At 54.7% G+C, this 13,086-nt stretch overlaps 1 protein-coding gene across 1 annotated transcript; it reads right to left on the minus strand.

The window, feature by feature from the left end:
* Positions 1–5,880: 5,880 nt before the first annotated feature.
* Positions 5,881–12,420, minus strand: LOC308624863 (keratin, type II cuticular Hb6-like; the record flags this gene model as incomplete). Its single annotated transcript, XM_081248619.1, has 9 exons — positions 5,881–6,062; positions 6,194–6,225; positions 8,116–8,336; positions 8,590–8,715; positions 8,978–9,142; positions 9,369–9,464; positions 10,240–10,300; positions 11,101–11,309; positions 12,052–12,420. 9 exons carry the CDS (start codon positions 12,418–12,420, stop codon positions 5,881–5,883), a joined length of 1,461 nt encoding a protein of 486 aa, XP_081104745.1.
* Positions 12,421–13,086: the final 666 nt, after the last annotated feature.

Genomic DNA, 13,086 nt, shown 5'->3' on the forward strand with positions numbered 1-13,086 from the left:
TGCTGGGCCACCTCCCGCAACTCTCTGGCCTCTTGTCCCCCGTTTTTCCAATAAACTGAGGGACCCACTTTCTGTGCTGTGGTGTGTTGCTTTCTGGGAGTGAGTCCCTGTCCACCGACGGGTGAGCACACCAGCCCATGGAGGTGGCCTGAGGACTGGGGGGGCTTCTGTCCTGCTCTCAACCTGTGCACTGGCAGGGCATGTCCCCAAACAGTCCTGGCCTCCCCTGGACAGGCAGTGCCAACCTTCCACCTCGGTCACGCCTCTGGGTCTGGCGTAGCTGGGGACTTATTCTTCTGACTGGTTTTGAAGGCAACCAGAGGAGGGCATGGGATCTGCTGGAAGGCTGTGTGTGCGCGCGTGTGCGTGTGCATGCTTTCTGGGCACGCCACCTCCCTTTCTGGGCACACATGCACCCTGCTCCCCCGCCATCACCACCACACACACGCACCACAGCCACCACTACCAGGGGGCTACCTGTGTCAGTCTGGACCCCACCCCACCCATTCCCGCTGCTGCCCATCAATCAAGGGGAGATGAGACCCTTGACACCCACCTCTCCCCCCATACACGCCTCTTCGGCACCTGGAACAGCCTCCCCACCAAAGCCCTGTAGCCGGTGAGGGGAGACCGTCTACTCCCTCTGTCAAGCGCTCTCTCGCCCCACTCACTGCCCTCAGCCCCAGATACCTCAGAGCTTCAATTCCGGGGCTGAGCTGGCTCCTCTGCCTCCACCATGGCCCGACCTCACCTGTCCTCTGCTCAGGGAGGGTCTGGGAGGTCTGGGGGGAAGACCTTCAGGAGCCCTTAACCCCATTCCGGAAGCACCAAGCCTGGAACAGCCCCGCTGTCATTTCCTTCTCACTGGCCCTCTCCGTGTCTCCCTTCACCCAGCCCTACCCCAGCCCCAGTGCCGGTCCTTCCTCAGACCCTGGACTTTCTATGCATCTCACCACGCTGTCCCAGGAGGACCCGCATCTTCCCTCACTCCCTCCTCGTGTCTCTAGGGTCCCCTCAACTCCTCATCCAAGCCCTCTCTGCTCCCCATTGCCCTCGCCCCCTCCCCCTCTGGAGCCCTGAGTCTCCAACCTTTCACTTCCTTGTTCTGCAGGCCAGGCTCTCAGTTCTTCCCTGACTCACTTCCCTCACCCAGACAACCTCACCCTCAAGCAAGAAAGTGCCTCGGCGTCCTTCTCTCGCTCCTCTGCACACACTTCCTGGGCAATCACATCAGCCCCTTGCCTTCAGTTCCCACCCTGGTGGGAACGTCCTCCCTGGTTCAAAGCCTTCAGCTGTGCTCAAGTCCCGATGGCTCTCCTGCTGCCCTGACCTCACTCCTCAGCTTCAGACCCACTTGCCCCAGTTCCTCCAAGATCTCTCCACTTGGCTGTCCTGGAGACTCTTCCAACACAGCAGACCTTCAAGCTGTACTCACTACTTCCCGCTCTCTCCACCGGTGTCTCCTGCTGCCTCTCCCCTGTCAAGATCATCAACACAGTTGCCCAAACCTGAACCTATATGATCTATCTGGGCCTTCACCCTCACCCTCAAAGCCAACTAACCCCCACGTGCTTTCCTTTTCTACCTCCTAAGTACCCCTCTCATCCATCCCTTTCCTCTCTCTCGGCTGCTACCACCCACATTCCAGCCACCACCACCTTGGTTGGAGTCCTGCTCATCTCTCCTTCCAATCCATACTATGCAGCAGCCAGAGAGATCTTTACAAAACACAGATCTGACCTATCAGTGGATGAAGTCCAGACTCTTCACCATGGCATGCCAGTCCTGTGTATCTGGCTGTGACCCATCTCTCAGTGTCTCTCATCACTCCCCACTGCCCCGCTCCTTCCTCCCCTGCTCTGACTCAGGGGCCCTGAACACTTGTCAAATGAGGGCTGGATAGGGGCCCTACAACGGCTTTTTCAGTTCTGACCCTCTGGGGAAGTGACTCTGAGCTCTGCTCTGGGATTGTAACACCTCCTTCCCAGGGACTTAAGGAGGATTCTGTAATAACTGCCAGCCTTGGGAGGTCATCCACATGCCACCTAGGGAAGCCCAGGGAAGCTCCACATTTCTGGAGGTGATGCACCTGCCTTTCACCTACCAACTCAAGGGGCCAAGCAGGACTGACATTGCACACTTACCTTCTGTTAGAACCTCCTGTTCTGAGTCCCTGAGCCCTACCTCACACCTTACAAAACTTTTTAAAGAATTATAGCAGTTCTAACTACAAGAACAGAGACCATTCAAAATGAAAAGAGGCCTCTGGGCTCCTAACCTCCTACAGACAGGAAGCAGGCTAAGAACACATGGGCTGTTTATCATGGAAAAAAAAAGGATGATACAGAAGGTGGAGCCAAGATCCCAAAGGATAGAGCCAAGAGCAGAGGGAGAACCACTTCCAGGGAGCAAAACTAGGCACAAATCAGATATAGTCACTGCCACTACACCAGGAGGAGTTTGCAGTGGGTGCCTGACTGTACTTACAGTTGTTATAAATCAGGGACTTCCAAGTGCCTCCAGCTTTTCCTCTTTCTAAACGAGAGTGCGGGAATTCCCTGGCTGTCCAGTGGTTAGGACTCAGCACTTTCACTGCCGTGGGTCCAGGTTCAATCCTTGGTCAGGGAACTAAGATCCCACAAGCCATGTGGCGCAGCCAAAATAAAAGTAAAAATTAAAAAAATAAATGAGAGTGCAGACTATGGCTATCCTATCCCATCTCACCATTGCATGATAGGTGTGGTGGACATAAATAATTGCCATTTAATTCACAGGACTTCAGACTGAGGTAGACCATAATGGGGGAGCTGCAACAAAAGAACCATATCCCAAGAGCTTCACGTGTAACTGGATTGAATCCAAATAGCAAGATCCTGAAATTCAAGCTGATATAATAATGGGGAGAAATCTGGGGGGGTCTCTGGAGGGGTGAGCATATGTTGTTTGTGGGAGGGACATGAATTGTTGTGACCAGAGAATGCACTGTGGGATCTAGTCTCCACAAGTGGCCCCAACAATTCCTTCCCTCTCTGCACATATAAGCCATCACAAGGAGAAGCCTATTTCCTCTCCCCTTGAATCTGAGCTGACCCTGTGACTGCTCTGCCCAATAGAATATGGTGGAAGTGAACTTCTGAGCTCAGGCCTAAAGAGGACTGGATGCTTCTGCTTCCTACCTTCCTTCTTCTTGGAACCCAGCCACCAGGCTGTGAGGAAGCCCAAACGGCTACATGAGAAAGGCTCCTATGAAGGAGAACCAAGTCCCTGGATGCCAATTATCAAAGTATTTTCTCTCAGCTCCAGATTCACCCGTCATTGCCTGCTCTGTGAAAATTTAGAGGGGCTCTTTAAATATTTTCCTTTGTTTGCTGGCACAATATTACGCTTTGTCAGTAGAGGACGCTGGAGAGATATTGCAGGAGGAAGGGGCTTTCCTTCCTGGTTCCAGGTTCCTCCTGGCAGATTCTGGCAGCACCCAGTTTCTCCAGAACTGCTCCTGCCGTGCGGTAGCTTCACTGCTGCAGTGCACGGTAGTCAGCAGTATCCTGAGGCCAGCAGTTTCCAATATCCTTCTCAGGTGGTTTTGAGGTGGAGACATGTCTTCTTGAACAGGTTTCCCTAGCTTTCCCTGGATCTGAGGCCCAGATCTTGGCCACAGGGGGTCCACTTCCTTGGGTGCACTCTCTCAGGCCTAGGGGTAGGGGCTGCTCCTTATATCTGCAGCTCCTGTATGCTTTATTTTGTTTTAATAAATTTATTTATTTTATTTATTTATTTTTGGCTGCATTGGGCCGTTGTTGCTGTGTGCGGGCTAGTTGTGGCGAGTGGGGGCTGCTCTTCATTGCAGTGCACAGGCTTCTCAGTGCTGTGGTTTCTCTTGTTGTGGAGCATGGGTTCTAGGCACGCGGGCTTCAGTAGTTGTGGCTCGCGGGCTCTAGAGCGCAGGCTCAGTAGTCGTGGTGCACGGGGTTAGTTGCTCCGCGGCATGTGGGATCTTGCCAGACCAGGGCTCGAACCCATGTCCCCAGCATTGGCAGGCAGATTCTTAACCACTGCACCACCAGGGAAGTCCAACAGCTCCTGTATGCTTTAGATTTTTTGCTTCTTACTAGCCAGTCTCTCATTACTCAATCCCCTGTTATAGTTAATAATTATTTATATTAAACTTCATCTGTTCAAATTATTGTCTCCTGATTAGGCCCTGACTGACGTGTCCTGGCCAATAGCTCCAGCTGAACTCATAGCTGGTGGTTAGTACCAAATCCAGCCACATGGAATGAGGTCATTTTGGACCTTCCAGACATCCTAGCATCCCAAACAGCATCACATAAAGTAGAAGAACTGCCCAGTAAGCCCATCGAGTCATGAGAAATAATAAAGCATTATTGTTTCAAGCCTCTAAATTTTGGAGTGATTTGTTATGTGTAATAGATATCTGAAACCTCCCTACAACCCAGGAGGTAACATTATTCCATTTGACAGATGAAGAAGCTAAAGCTCAGTGAGGATCAATGACTTGCCCACAATTACAGAACTAGTAAATGGCTGAACCAACATTCAAACATAGGTTTGTATTAACCAAACTCTTTTAAATACATAATCTCACTTAGGGAGCCAGAAGGGACCTTAGGAATAATGTCCAACATCCCTCATTCTATAGCCAAAGAAACTGAAGCTCAGAAGGTGGAAGCAATTTGCCCAAAGTCACCCACTTAAGAAATGGCAGAATCGGGACTCTGAATTAGAAGCCTGGTTCTCCTGACCCAAATCTCTTCGTCTCCCTCACACTGTCATCCCACATGCCTTCCTTCACCCATTTCCTCATGTACTTTCCCCCTCCAAGAATGTCCCCAGCAGGGTGGAGGGGACGATCACCCTGGTTGAGAAGCCCTAGGGCACATCTGGCCATGTCTAGGGACATCTTTGGTTGTCACAATTGGAGGTGAGGAGTACTACTGGCATCTAGTGGGTAGAGGCCAGTGCTACTGCTAAACATCCTACAATGCACAGGACGTTCACCCTCCAACAAAGAAGTCTCCAGCCCAAAATGTCAATAGTGTTGAAGTTGAGAAACCTTGGTCTATAGAAACCCATAACCACACAAGGCAGGCAGGGATTCCCTGCCTCCATGGGTCTTCTCTTGTTTTTCCAAGCCTCAGGTTGCTCAAGGCCAGATGGGCAGCTTCTACTGCAGTCATTTTCACCTACTGAAAAATAACTAAGTGCATGAGAGGTGCTGAGGAAATCTCTGGCAGGGAGCACCTATCACATTAGGGCCCTGGCATTTGCAAGACTCTGAGGCACCAGGTTGGATTAACTACAATTAGTTTATTGGAAACACAGAGTGAAATAAAGGCAAACAAACTTGCAGGCAGTTGACTCACTGGCTTTTATAGAAGCCTCTGCAGGCATCCCTGGAAGGTGATGGTCTCCCCTCCAATGGGTCACATCCCTCACAGAGTTACAGGAAAACCACCATCAGTGTTCTTTATCTCCATTCCATAGGTACAAGCACACTGGCAGATTCCCCAGGATGCGCGGATGGGGAGATTCTGGGGCCTGTCCTGTTCCTCCAAGCTTAGATGAAGGGATCAGGCAAGACCAATGAATCCAGCAAAAAACAGAAGGCGGAAGAAAGGATGAATCCTCAGAACAACAAAACGACTACTAGGAAAGACTACAGAAAGAAGCCAAGGTGCGCCCCAGCCTCACTGGGGCTCAGGTGCCAGGGGACGGCACACAGAGGGAGCAGCTAGGGAGCAGGATAGGCAAAAGGTACACATCTGGAGCCTGTTCTCGGGAAGCCAGCAGCCGGCGGCGAGTGGGGCCACGGAAGGGGCGTTCCGCTTGCGAGAGGTCCTGGCTGGGCGGAGGGCGACCCTAGCACCTCTTAGAGCCCACGATGCTGCGGCCCAGCCCGGAGCAGGGGCCGCAGGCGTCGGCGGTGCCCACCACCACGTTGCCGCTGCAGGGGGCGCTGCAGACGCTGGTGGTGACAGCAGGGGCAGCGCCGGAGGCGCAGAGATCGCCACAGACGACGCCACGGCGGCAGCTGCTGACGCCTGGATGGGGGAAGAACAGGCAGAGACGCGGGTCAGGCACTGCCACAGCCAGGCGGCTTGAGGCAGCGAAAACGCCCCCTCCCCAAAGGCACTGTGACCACCCAGCTGAAGGGGGTGGGGCGGCTACTTACAGACATTCACAGCCCCGACGCCCTCGCACAGCCTGCGGGAAAAGGAAAAGAGAAAGGTCAGTGCCCTGAAAAGCCGCTGGACCACACGCAGCCAAGGTGAAAGGTCAGGTCCCCCACCTTCCTTCTGCGCACTTGCCCAGGGGAAGGGGCGATTTAGCGGTAACCGGGTCCCTGTATGGGTTCTGGAGACAGATCACCTGGTGCGCCGGCTCTCCAACCCTTATTAGCTGAGCAACCTCAGAAATGCCCTCCCTCAGCCTGCCTCCTCCTGGGGAAAATCTACTCCCTGATCTGTTGTGAGAATGAACTCAGAATACGCCTACAAGTGCGTAATGCCTGCCACGCAGTAAGCACTTCAAAAATGGTAGCTGCTACTCTTTACTTCGGTTCTTATGGACTTGTAAATGCAACTGAGGTGCAGCAAATTTAAATTCCTGAATCTGGTCTGATTGGTGTCACTAAAATGTGAGTTTCCGGAGGACAGAATTTTTTGTCTGTTCTTTTCCCCATTGCAGACAGTGCCCCAAACGATGCCTGGCTCAATAAATAACTTGCATGAATGAATGGGATGCTAGAACCCATTGAGAGCAGGCTCAGAGACTAGCCACACCAATTCCCTCACTTAACAGATGGAGAAACTGAGGCCCGGAGAGAGGAAATAACCAGTGCCGGAGGCAGGGATATCACTCCTGCCACCTAACTCCACCCGGCCCGTGTTTCCTTCCCACACAACGCTCTCTCCTTAAGGAAAACACACAGAGTCCCTCTGAGAGACCGTGGCAAAGGGTTGTCAATATCAGCTTCAGAAATGTGGCGAATCCGCAGCCCACCATCTACCGTCCCATGCCCAGGTTTCCTAGGGAACCCACACCAAAGCTTCGGAGTTCATTCCAAGAGCGCTTGTGGCAAAGGGGTGGACCTCTCTGTTTCCAGTGCTACCTCTGTGTCTCTCCAGTGTTCACACTCAGTCTTGAAAAAGTCTCCCTCCCAGATTTCTGCCCCAATGAAACTACCCAGGCCCAGAGAGCCCCAGTGCCTCTGAACTCTCCAAGGCAATGACTTGAGTTTGTTGCGAGTCTCACAGGTGATCACTTTGATTCCAGCTACCAAACCTGTGTCCCCATTTCCCCAATACACAGGATGCTCCCTCTGCATCCTCACTCTACTCTGTCCAGGGCCAAGGGCCTGGCTGGACATGAGAAGAGGAAGGCTCAGGGTAAGAGCACCTGACTAACCGGGGGAAAGAACCAAAGGGCAACATCCCGGGACTGTTGTCCTCATAGGAGCTGTTCAGCCGCCCCCCTCCAGCTGAACATAGAAGGCTGATGACCAGTGGGTCTCCCCACGCCCTCAAAACAAGCAACAAGCAAAAATGCCCAGACCAGGGCAACTGCTTCAAGGGACCAGTCCCTGCTGTCTGTCTATCCTTAGTCCCACTTGCTGCAATGGATGACCACTTAGGGATGCTCACTGTAGTTAAAATATATAAGTGTGTGTTGATAAAACCCCCTATTGAAGCTGTCATTTGGGGAGAAACCTGAACTCCCAGGGCTGGGGCCAGGATCAGGCTTGAAAAGAGATCTGGAACCCTGAGGGGAATCTGCAACGAGGGCATGGGAGGGAAGAGGCACTATAGAGGGAAGGTGGCCCAGCCCAGACAGGGCTTCGCAGGAACAGCAGTTACTATGGCCTTGACTCCAGGCTCTGAGAAACAGATCTGCAAAAGGCACCAATCCCAGATCAGCACCTAAGTGGGCATGAGAGACTCAAATGGGGCTAGAAACATACCTAATGAATAACTCAAGTTACCTTTCCAGTTGCAGGATGGGGAGGTTGGGAAACAGGATTCAAGTAGGAATGTGAGGGACAGCACACTGAGAAACCAGGCAGGGCTGAGAGAGAAACTGGGCTACAGAACCCACCTGTGCTCCTCGCCCTCCAGCAGGCGCCTGTAGGTGGCGATCTCGATGTCCAGGCCCAGCTTGGAGTTCATCACCTGCTGGTACTCCTTGAGCAGGCAGGCCATGTCCCGCTTGGCCTTCTGCAGGGCCTCCTCCAGCCCGGCCAGCTTGCAGCGGGCATCATTAAGGGACGCCTCGCCCTGCTGTTCAGCCTGGGTCACTGCGGCCTCCAGTTTGGAGTTCTAAAGGCCCAGAAGAGAACAAGGTGGGTTATGGTCCCTGGGTCTCTGTCTCCACTTCCTGGATGCATCCAGTCTCTCCTGGCCAGCTGGGATCACCCCAGGAACAGGTCTCTCCTCTTCATCACCTGCGTTTCCTTAAGTGACCACAACCTGGGACTCAGGTCATGCAGATGGGCTGGAGAATGAATGGTGAGATCCAGTTGGGTGCACACACTGCCTGTGGGACCCTGGGTGGGCCTCAGATGACCCCTACCTGGCACTTGACATTCTTGACCTCGGCCGTCAGCCTCTGGATCATGCGGTTCAGCTCGTTGATCTCCTCCTTGGAGCGGCACAGGGTCTCCCCGTGCCGGATCACCGTGGCCTTCATCTCCTCACACTGGAGGGAAGCAGAGAGGCTCATGAAACTCAGGATGGAACATCCCACCCACTCAGGACACCACAGATGATTTGCAAATTGTACAGTGCTCAGCCTGTGCAACCATACGTGGCAGCCATGTCCTGCTACTATAACCTGAGAGGGGTCTGCACTTCTTTCACCACCTCTAGGGATCAGAATCCCCAGACAAAAGAAGCCTTGTTAATATATACCACCCATCCCTCCCACCATGTCTAGGAGGCAGGTGCCCTGAGACACTCACCTTGCTGCGGTACCAGCTCTCAGCCTCGGCCCGACTGCGGGCGACAATGTCGTCATAGTTCGCCTTGATCTCGGCCACAATGCTGTCCATGTTCAGGTCCCGGCTGTTGTCCATCTTGATGATGACCGAGGTGTCTGAGATGTTGGCGTGGAGAACTCGGATCTCCTGCAGATGAGGGGCGGGGGAAGAATGTGTGTGGTTTACACCATCCCCTCCCCCACCACAGTGTATACCCAACCTTCTCAGCCCTCCTTGGTCTCTAGCTCCTGCCCTCTCTGACAGCCTCAGGGACTGCAGCTCCTGCCCCAATCCCTGTCCCACTCTGATCCCAGACCAACGCCCTCTCTTCCAGGCCAGCTGCTGGTTTTCTGCCTGGACCACAACCCCTCACCTCCTCATACAGTCGCCGCAGGAAGTCGATCTCCTGAATCAGGGCCTCTGAGTTGGCCTCCAGGTCTGACTTGCAGAGGTAGGCGCAGTCCACATCCTGGGAAGGTGGGGAGTCTTTGAGTTCAGAGGACCTCTGGTGATCACCACCCCCACATTCCTCTCTCTCTTCACCCATTACATGGAGGTGAGGGGGAAAGGATTCCCAGTGCTCCTATTCCCGTCCCATCTCCATACCCTCTGCCCTTCCCCAGAGGCACCTCACAACCTCCTCCCCTTCTAAGAACAAACCCTTCGTGCCTTGGAGATGGGTCACCAGCCTTTCACTCCTCCCACCTGAGACCTCTTACCTCCCAGCTCTCCTTCTTACCCTCCCCTGTACCAGGAAGCCTGCCAGACTGGCTCCCTCACTCAGCCGCCTTGACACTTCCCTGTCCCCAGCAGTCCTCCGAGACTCCACCTGGCCTCTCCTGGCTCTGCTCCATGCTCCCCCAGATCCGGAGCCTGTGCCCCTCTTCTTAATCAGACTTCCTGCAGCACTAGACAGGACACCGTCCCTCAACAGAGAGGCTGAAGCTGCCATGCCTCCACGGGACCCCAGCCACAGACCACCACCTCTGAAGCAGCACAGGACATCCAGAGGTCAACTCAGCCACCCCCCTGCTTCAGGGCAGGGTGCTAGCGGATATTCCAAGGTTATTGCCCTTCTCAAAGCCCTACATGTGCCTTTCATGACCTAATCTCTGGGAATTTCCCATCCTGACTTGGCAAGGTCACTGCACCCCGCCGTGAGGTTGAGACCGTGGGTCTCCCCAACAAGAGCCCGTCATTCTGAGATCCCTCGTGTCTCTGCTTCCCGATCCCATGTTACTCACCTTCTTCAGAGCCACAAACTCATTCTCCGCTGTCACTCTCAGAGCGACTTCCGCCTCGTACCTGAGGCAGAAGGGGGCAGAAAGGGAGGTCATGGCAGGGCAGGTCTCCCCAGAACCCCCTCCACTTCATACCAGTGAAGGAGGCAATGTTAGGGACCTGCCGACACAGCCCGCCCCCTGGCAGCCCTGCTGGGGTCCTCATGGTTGGATTTGGGATGTGTTTGTGATTCTCTCTCCACTGTGAATTGAGGGGTCCAGGGGGCTACTCTTCTGGGACCTCACAGCCCTGTTCCCAAAGCTGCTCTGAGGTCACGTCTGGAGGAGAATGAGGACTCAGCACCAGCCCCATGCTAGGGGTGGACAGCAGCACGTGTGGGGGACTGCAGCTTCTGCTCTCCTGGGTGTCCATCCTGCTCAGCTGTGGGAGGGCCTGTGAGTCCCAGAGGCCCTCAGCACTCCACACCCTAGACGGTGGGACACCAGCAGCCCCAGGACCTGGCAGCCCTGAGCGACACTGGGACTCCTATCTCGTCCAGGTGCTACAGGTGGGAGCCTGAGAGGCCAGGAGGAGATGGCTTCGGAGACTGCAGAAGCCCCCTCCCCACAGACCGCAGGGCAAGCTGCTGGGTGATCAGGCTCCAGGAAGTGAAGGCTGAAGGAGCAGAGAGAGACCTCCTGGGGAATCACGGCCCTACTCTTAGGCATCTGATCAGTGACTGCCTGATGTGAAGATCTTGCCGCACAGCGCCCACCTGCCCTGCAAGGTCACCCGCCCTTCTCGGAAAGTCTTCTCCAGTCTCATCCAATAGGCTTTAACTCAGGTCCATTCCCGTGCCCTACGTCATCCCTGACCGCACTCACTTCTCCTTGTAGCCCTCCAGCACCTCCTGCATGTGGCTGAGCTCCGAGGCCAGCCTCCCGCTGTCGGCCTCCACGCGCTCGGCCTCCCGCCTCAGCGTCTGGATGTAGCCCTGGAACAGGGGCTCCAGGTTGCTCTCGCAGCACTGGCGGTTCTGGTAGAACTGCCACTTGGTCTCCAGCAGCTTGTTCTGCTGCTCCAGGAAGCGCACCTGCCATTTGGGGTGGGAGGACGGGTCAGATGGCTCCCACTGCCCCAAAGCCTACTTGGGGCATGGGGGAATGGGGGAGGGCGCTGATTGCTTTAAGGTAAACTCCCAAACCAGGAGCTCAGCAGAGATTACACAGAGGGCGCTGTGGAAGGCAAGGCAACTTCTGGATTTCGGGATTGGGATCTATGTTTGGATTTTCCAACCTAGGGGTGAGAGCAAGGGGCTGGGAGAGATCAGTCCCTGCTCAGGTGAACTGAGTTATCCTGACGTGCTGAGCCTAGGTGGCATGTGGTCAGGAGCCAAGTAGAGGTCTTTTTGCCTCCGACTCCCCCATCAGTGCCCAGCCTGGATTGAGCATGGGTGGGTTCAGGAAAGGTGTGATCAAGGACACCCACCCAAAGGCTGACCTGTGGTCCTCTTCCTATATCTTATGTGCATTTCTTGTGTCTTGTTTGCACATATGGCCTTCTTCCTCTGACATGCGGTTCCAAACCTTGTCCTTGTCTGTCTATGGGGACCCTGCCTGTCTGGACAGAGGTTGTATATAATAACAATTGCCTAATCAGGAGCCCCTGCTCTAGACTCACTCATCTCTCTGATCTTTCTGTGCCCTGGATGTGTGTCCATCTCCTCCATTAGACTGGGATCTCATGGGCACCACATCTCTCCTGCCCCCCGACTACCCCTTCAGTGCCTACCCAGGAAGGGAGGGTTCAGGAAGGGTGTGATCAAGGGCACCCACCTTGTCGATGAAGGAAGCGAACCTGCTGTTGAGACACTTGATCTGCTCCTTCTCCTCGTGCTTCACACACTGCACGTTGGGGTCGATCTCCAGGTTGAGGGGCGTGAGGAGGCTCTTGTTGACCGACACGGTGGTGATGCAGGGCGGGCTGGGGCCGCACGCGCTGCGAGAGCTGTACCCGAAGCTGCGGCCGCAGGAGCCGGCGCGGAAGCCCCCGCCGAGGCTGCGGCTGCCGAAGCCCCCGGTGAGGCTGCTGTAGCAGGAGGTGCCGCGGTAGGGGGCGGCCGTGATGCAGCAGCGGCCGGGCCGGCGCCCGCAGGCTGAGACGCAGCTGAAGGCGCGGCCAGCACGGTAAGATCCACAAGTCATGGTGCTTCCTTGGGGCACGGGAGGCTCTGAGGAGGAAGACGGCCTAATGGAGGACACAGTGGACGAAGGTGTTTACTTCTTGGACATCGTTGGACATTTTATATATGTGGGGAGCCTGACGCATCCACAGGTTACGAGCAGTTAGACATTTATAGGCTTGGGCTGTTTCGCTGCTATTGCTTCTTCCTTAATGTGCTTAATTGGGGGCCAGATGAGACCAGATGTTTCTGGTCTGTTTCTGGTCTCTGTTACTCTAAAATGCACAATTTTTGACTTCAAAGAGCCAGCTGACCTCCCCCACCCACCCCCAACCTCCCTATACACAGTTGGCAAAGCTCAGGGTTTGGAGGATGGGGGGGAGCGGTGACTCAGGTTGGAATGGAGGGCGGGGAGAGGCGGGGCTGCGGCTCCTCCTGTCCCGCCCCATTTGATGAATCATGCCGCTGTCCGTGGTGCCCCGCACACCGGGGAAGTGTGAGATCAACAGAAAGTGTGGAACTTGAGGCGCGCTTGGTGATTTCCCTCACACTGACGGCCTCTTTCTGCACCACCAAAGCCCTACACTTACACAATCTCTCACTTAATCGCACACCTGCTCCCAAATCCCTCACCTACACCCATCAACATATTCTCTCTCTCTCTCTCACACACACACACACACGTACA

This window comes from Mesoplodon bidens, assembly GCF_964165515.1.
Source record: "Mesoplodon bidens genome assembly, chromosome: 11".
NCBI lineage: Eukaryota > Metazoa > Chordata > Mammalia > Artiodactyla > Ziphiidae > Mesoplodon > Mesoplodon bidens.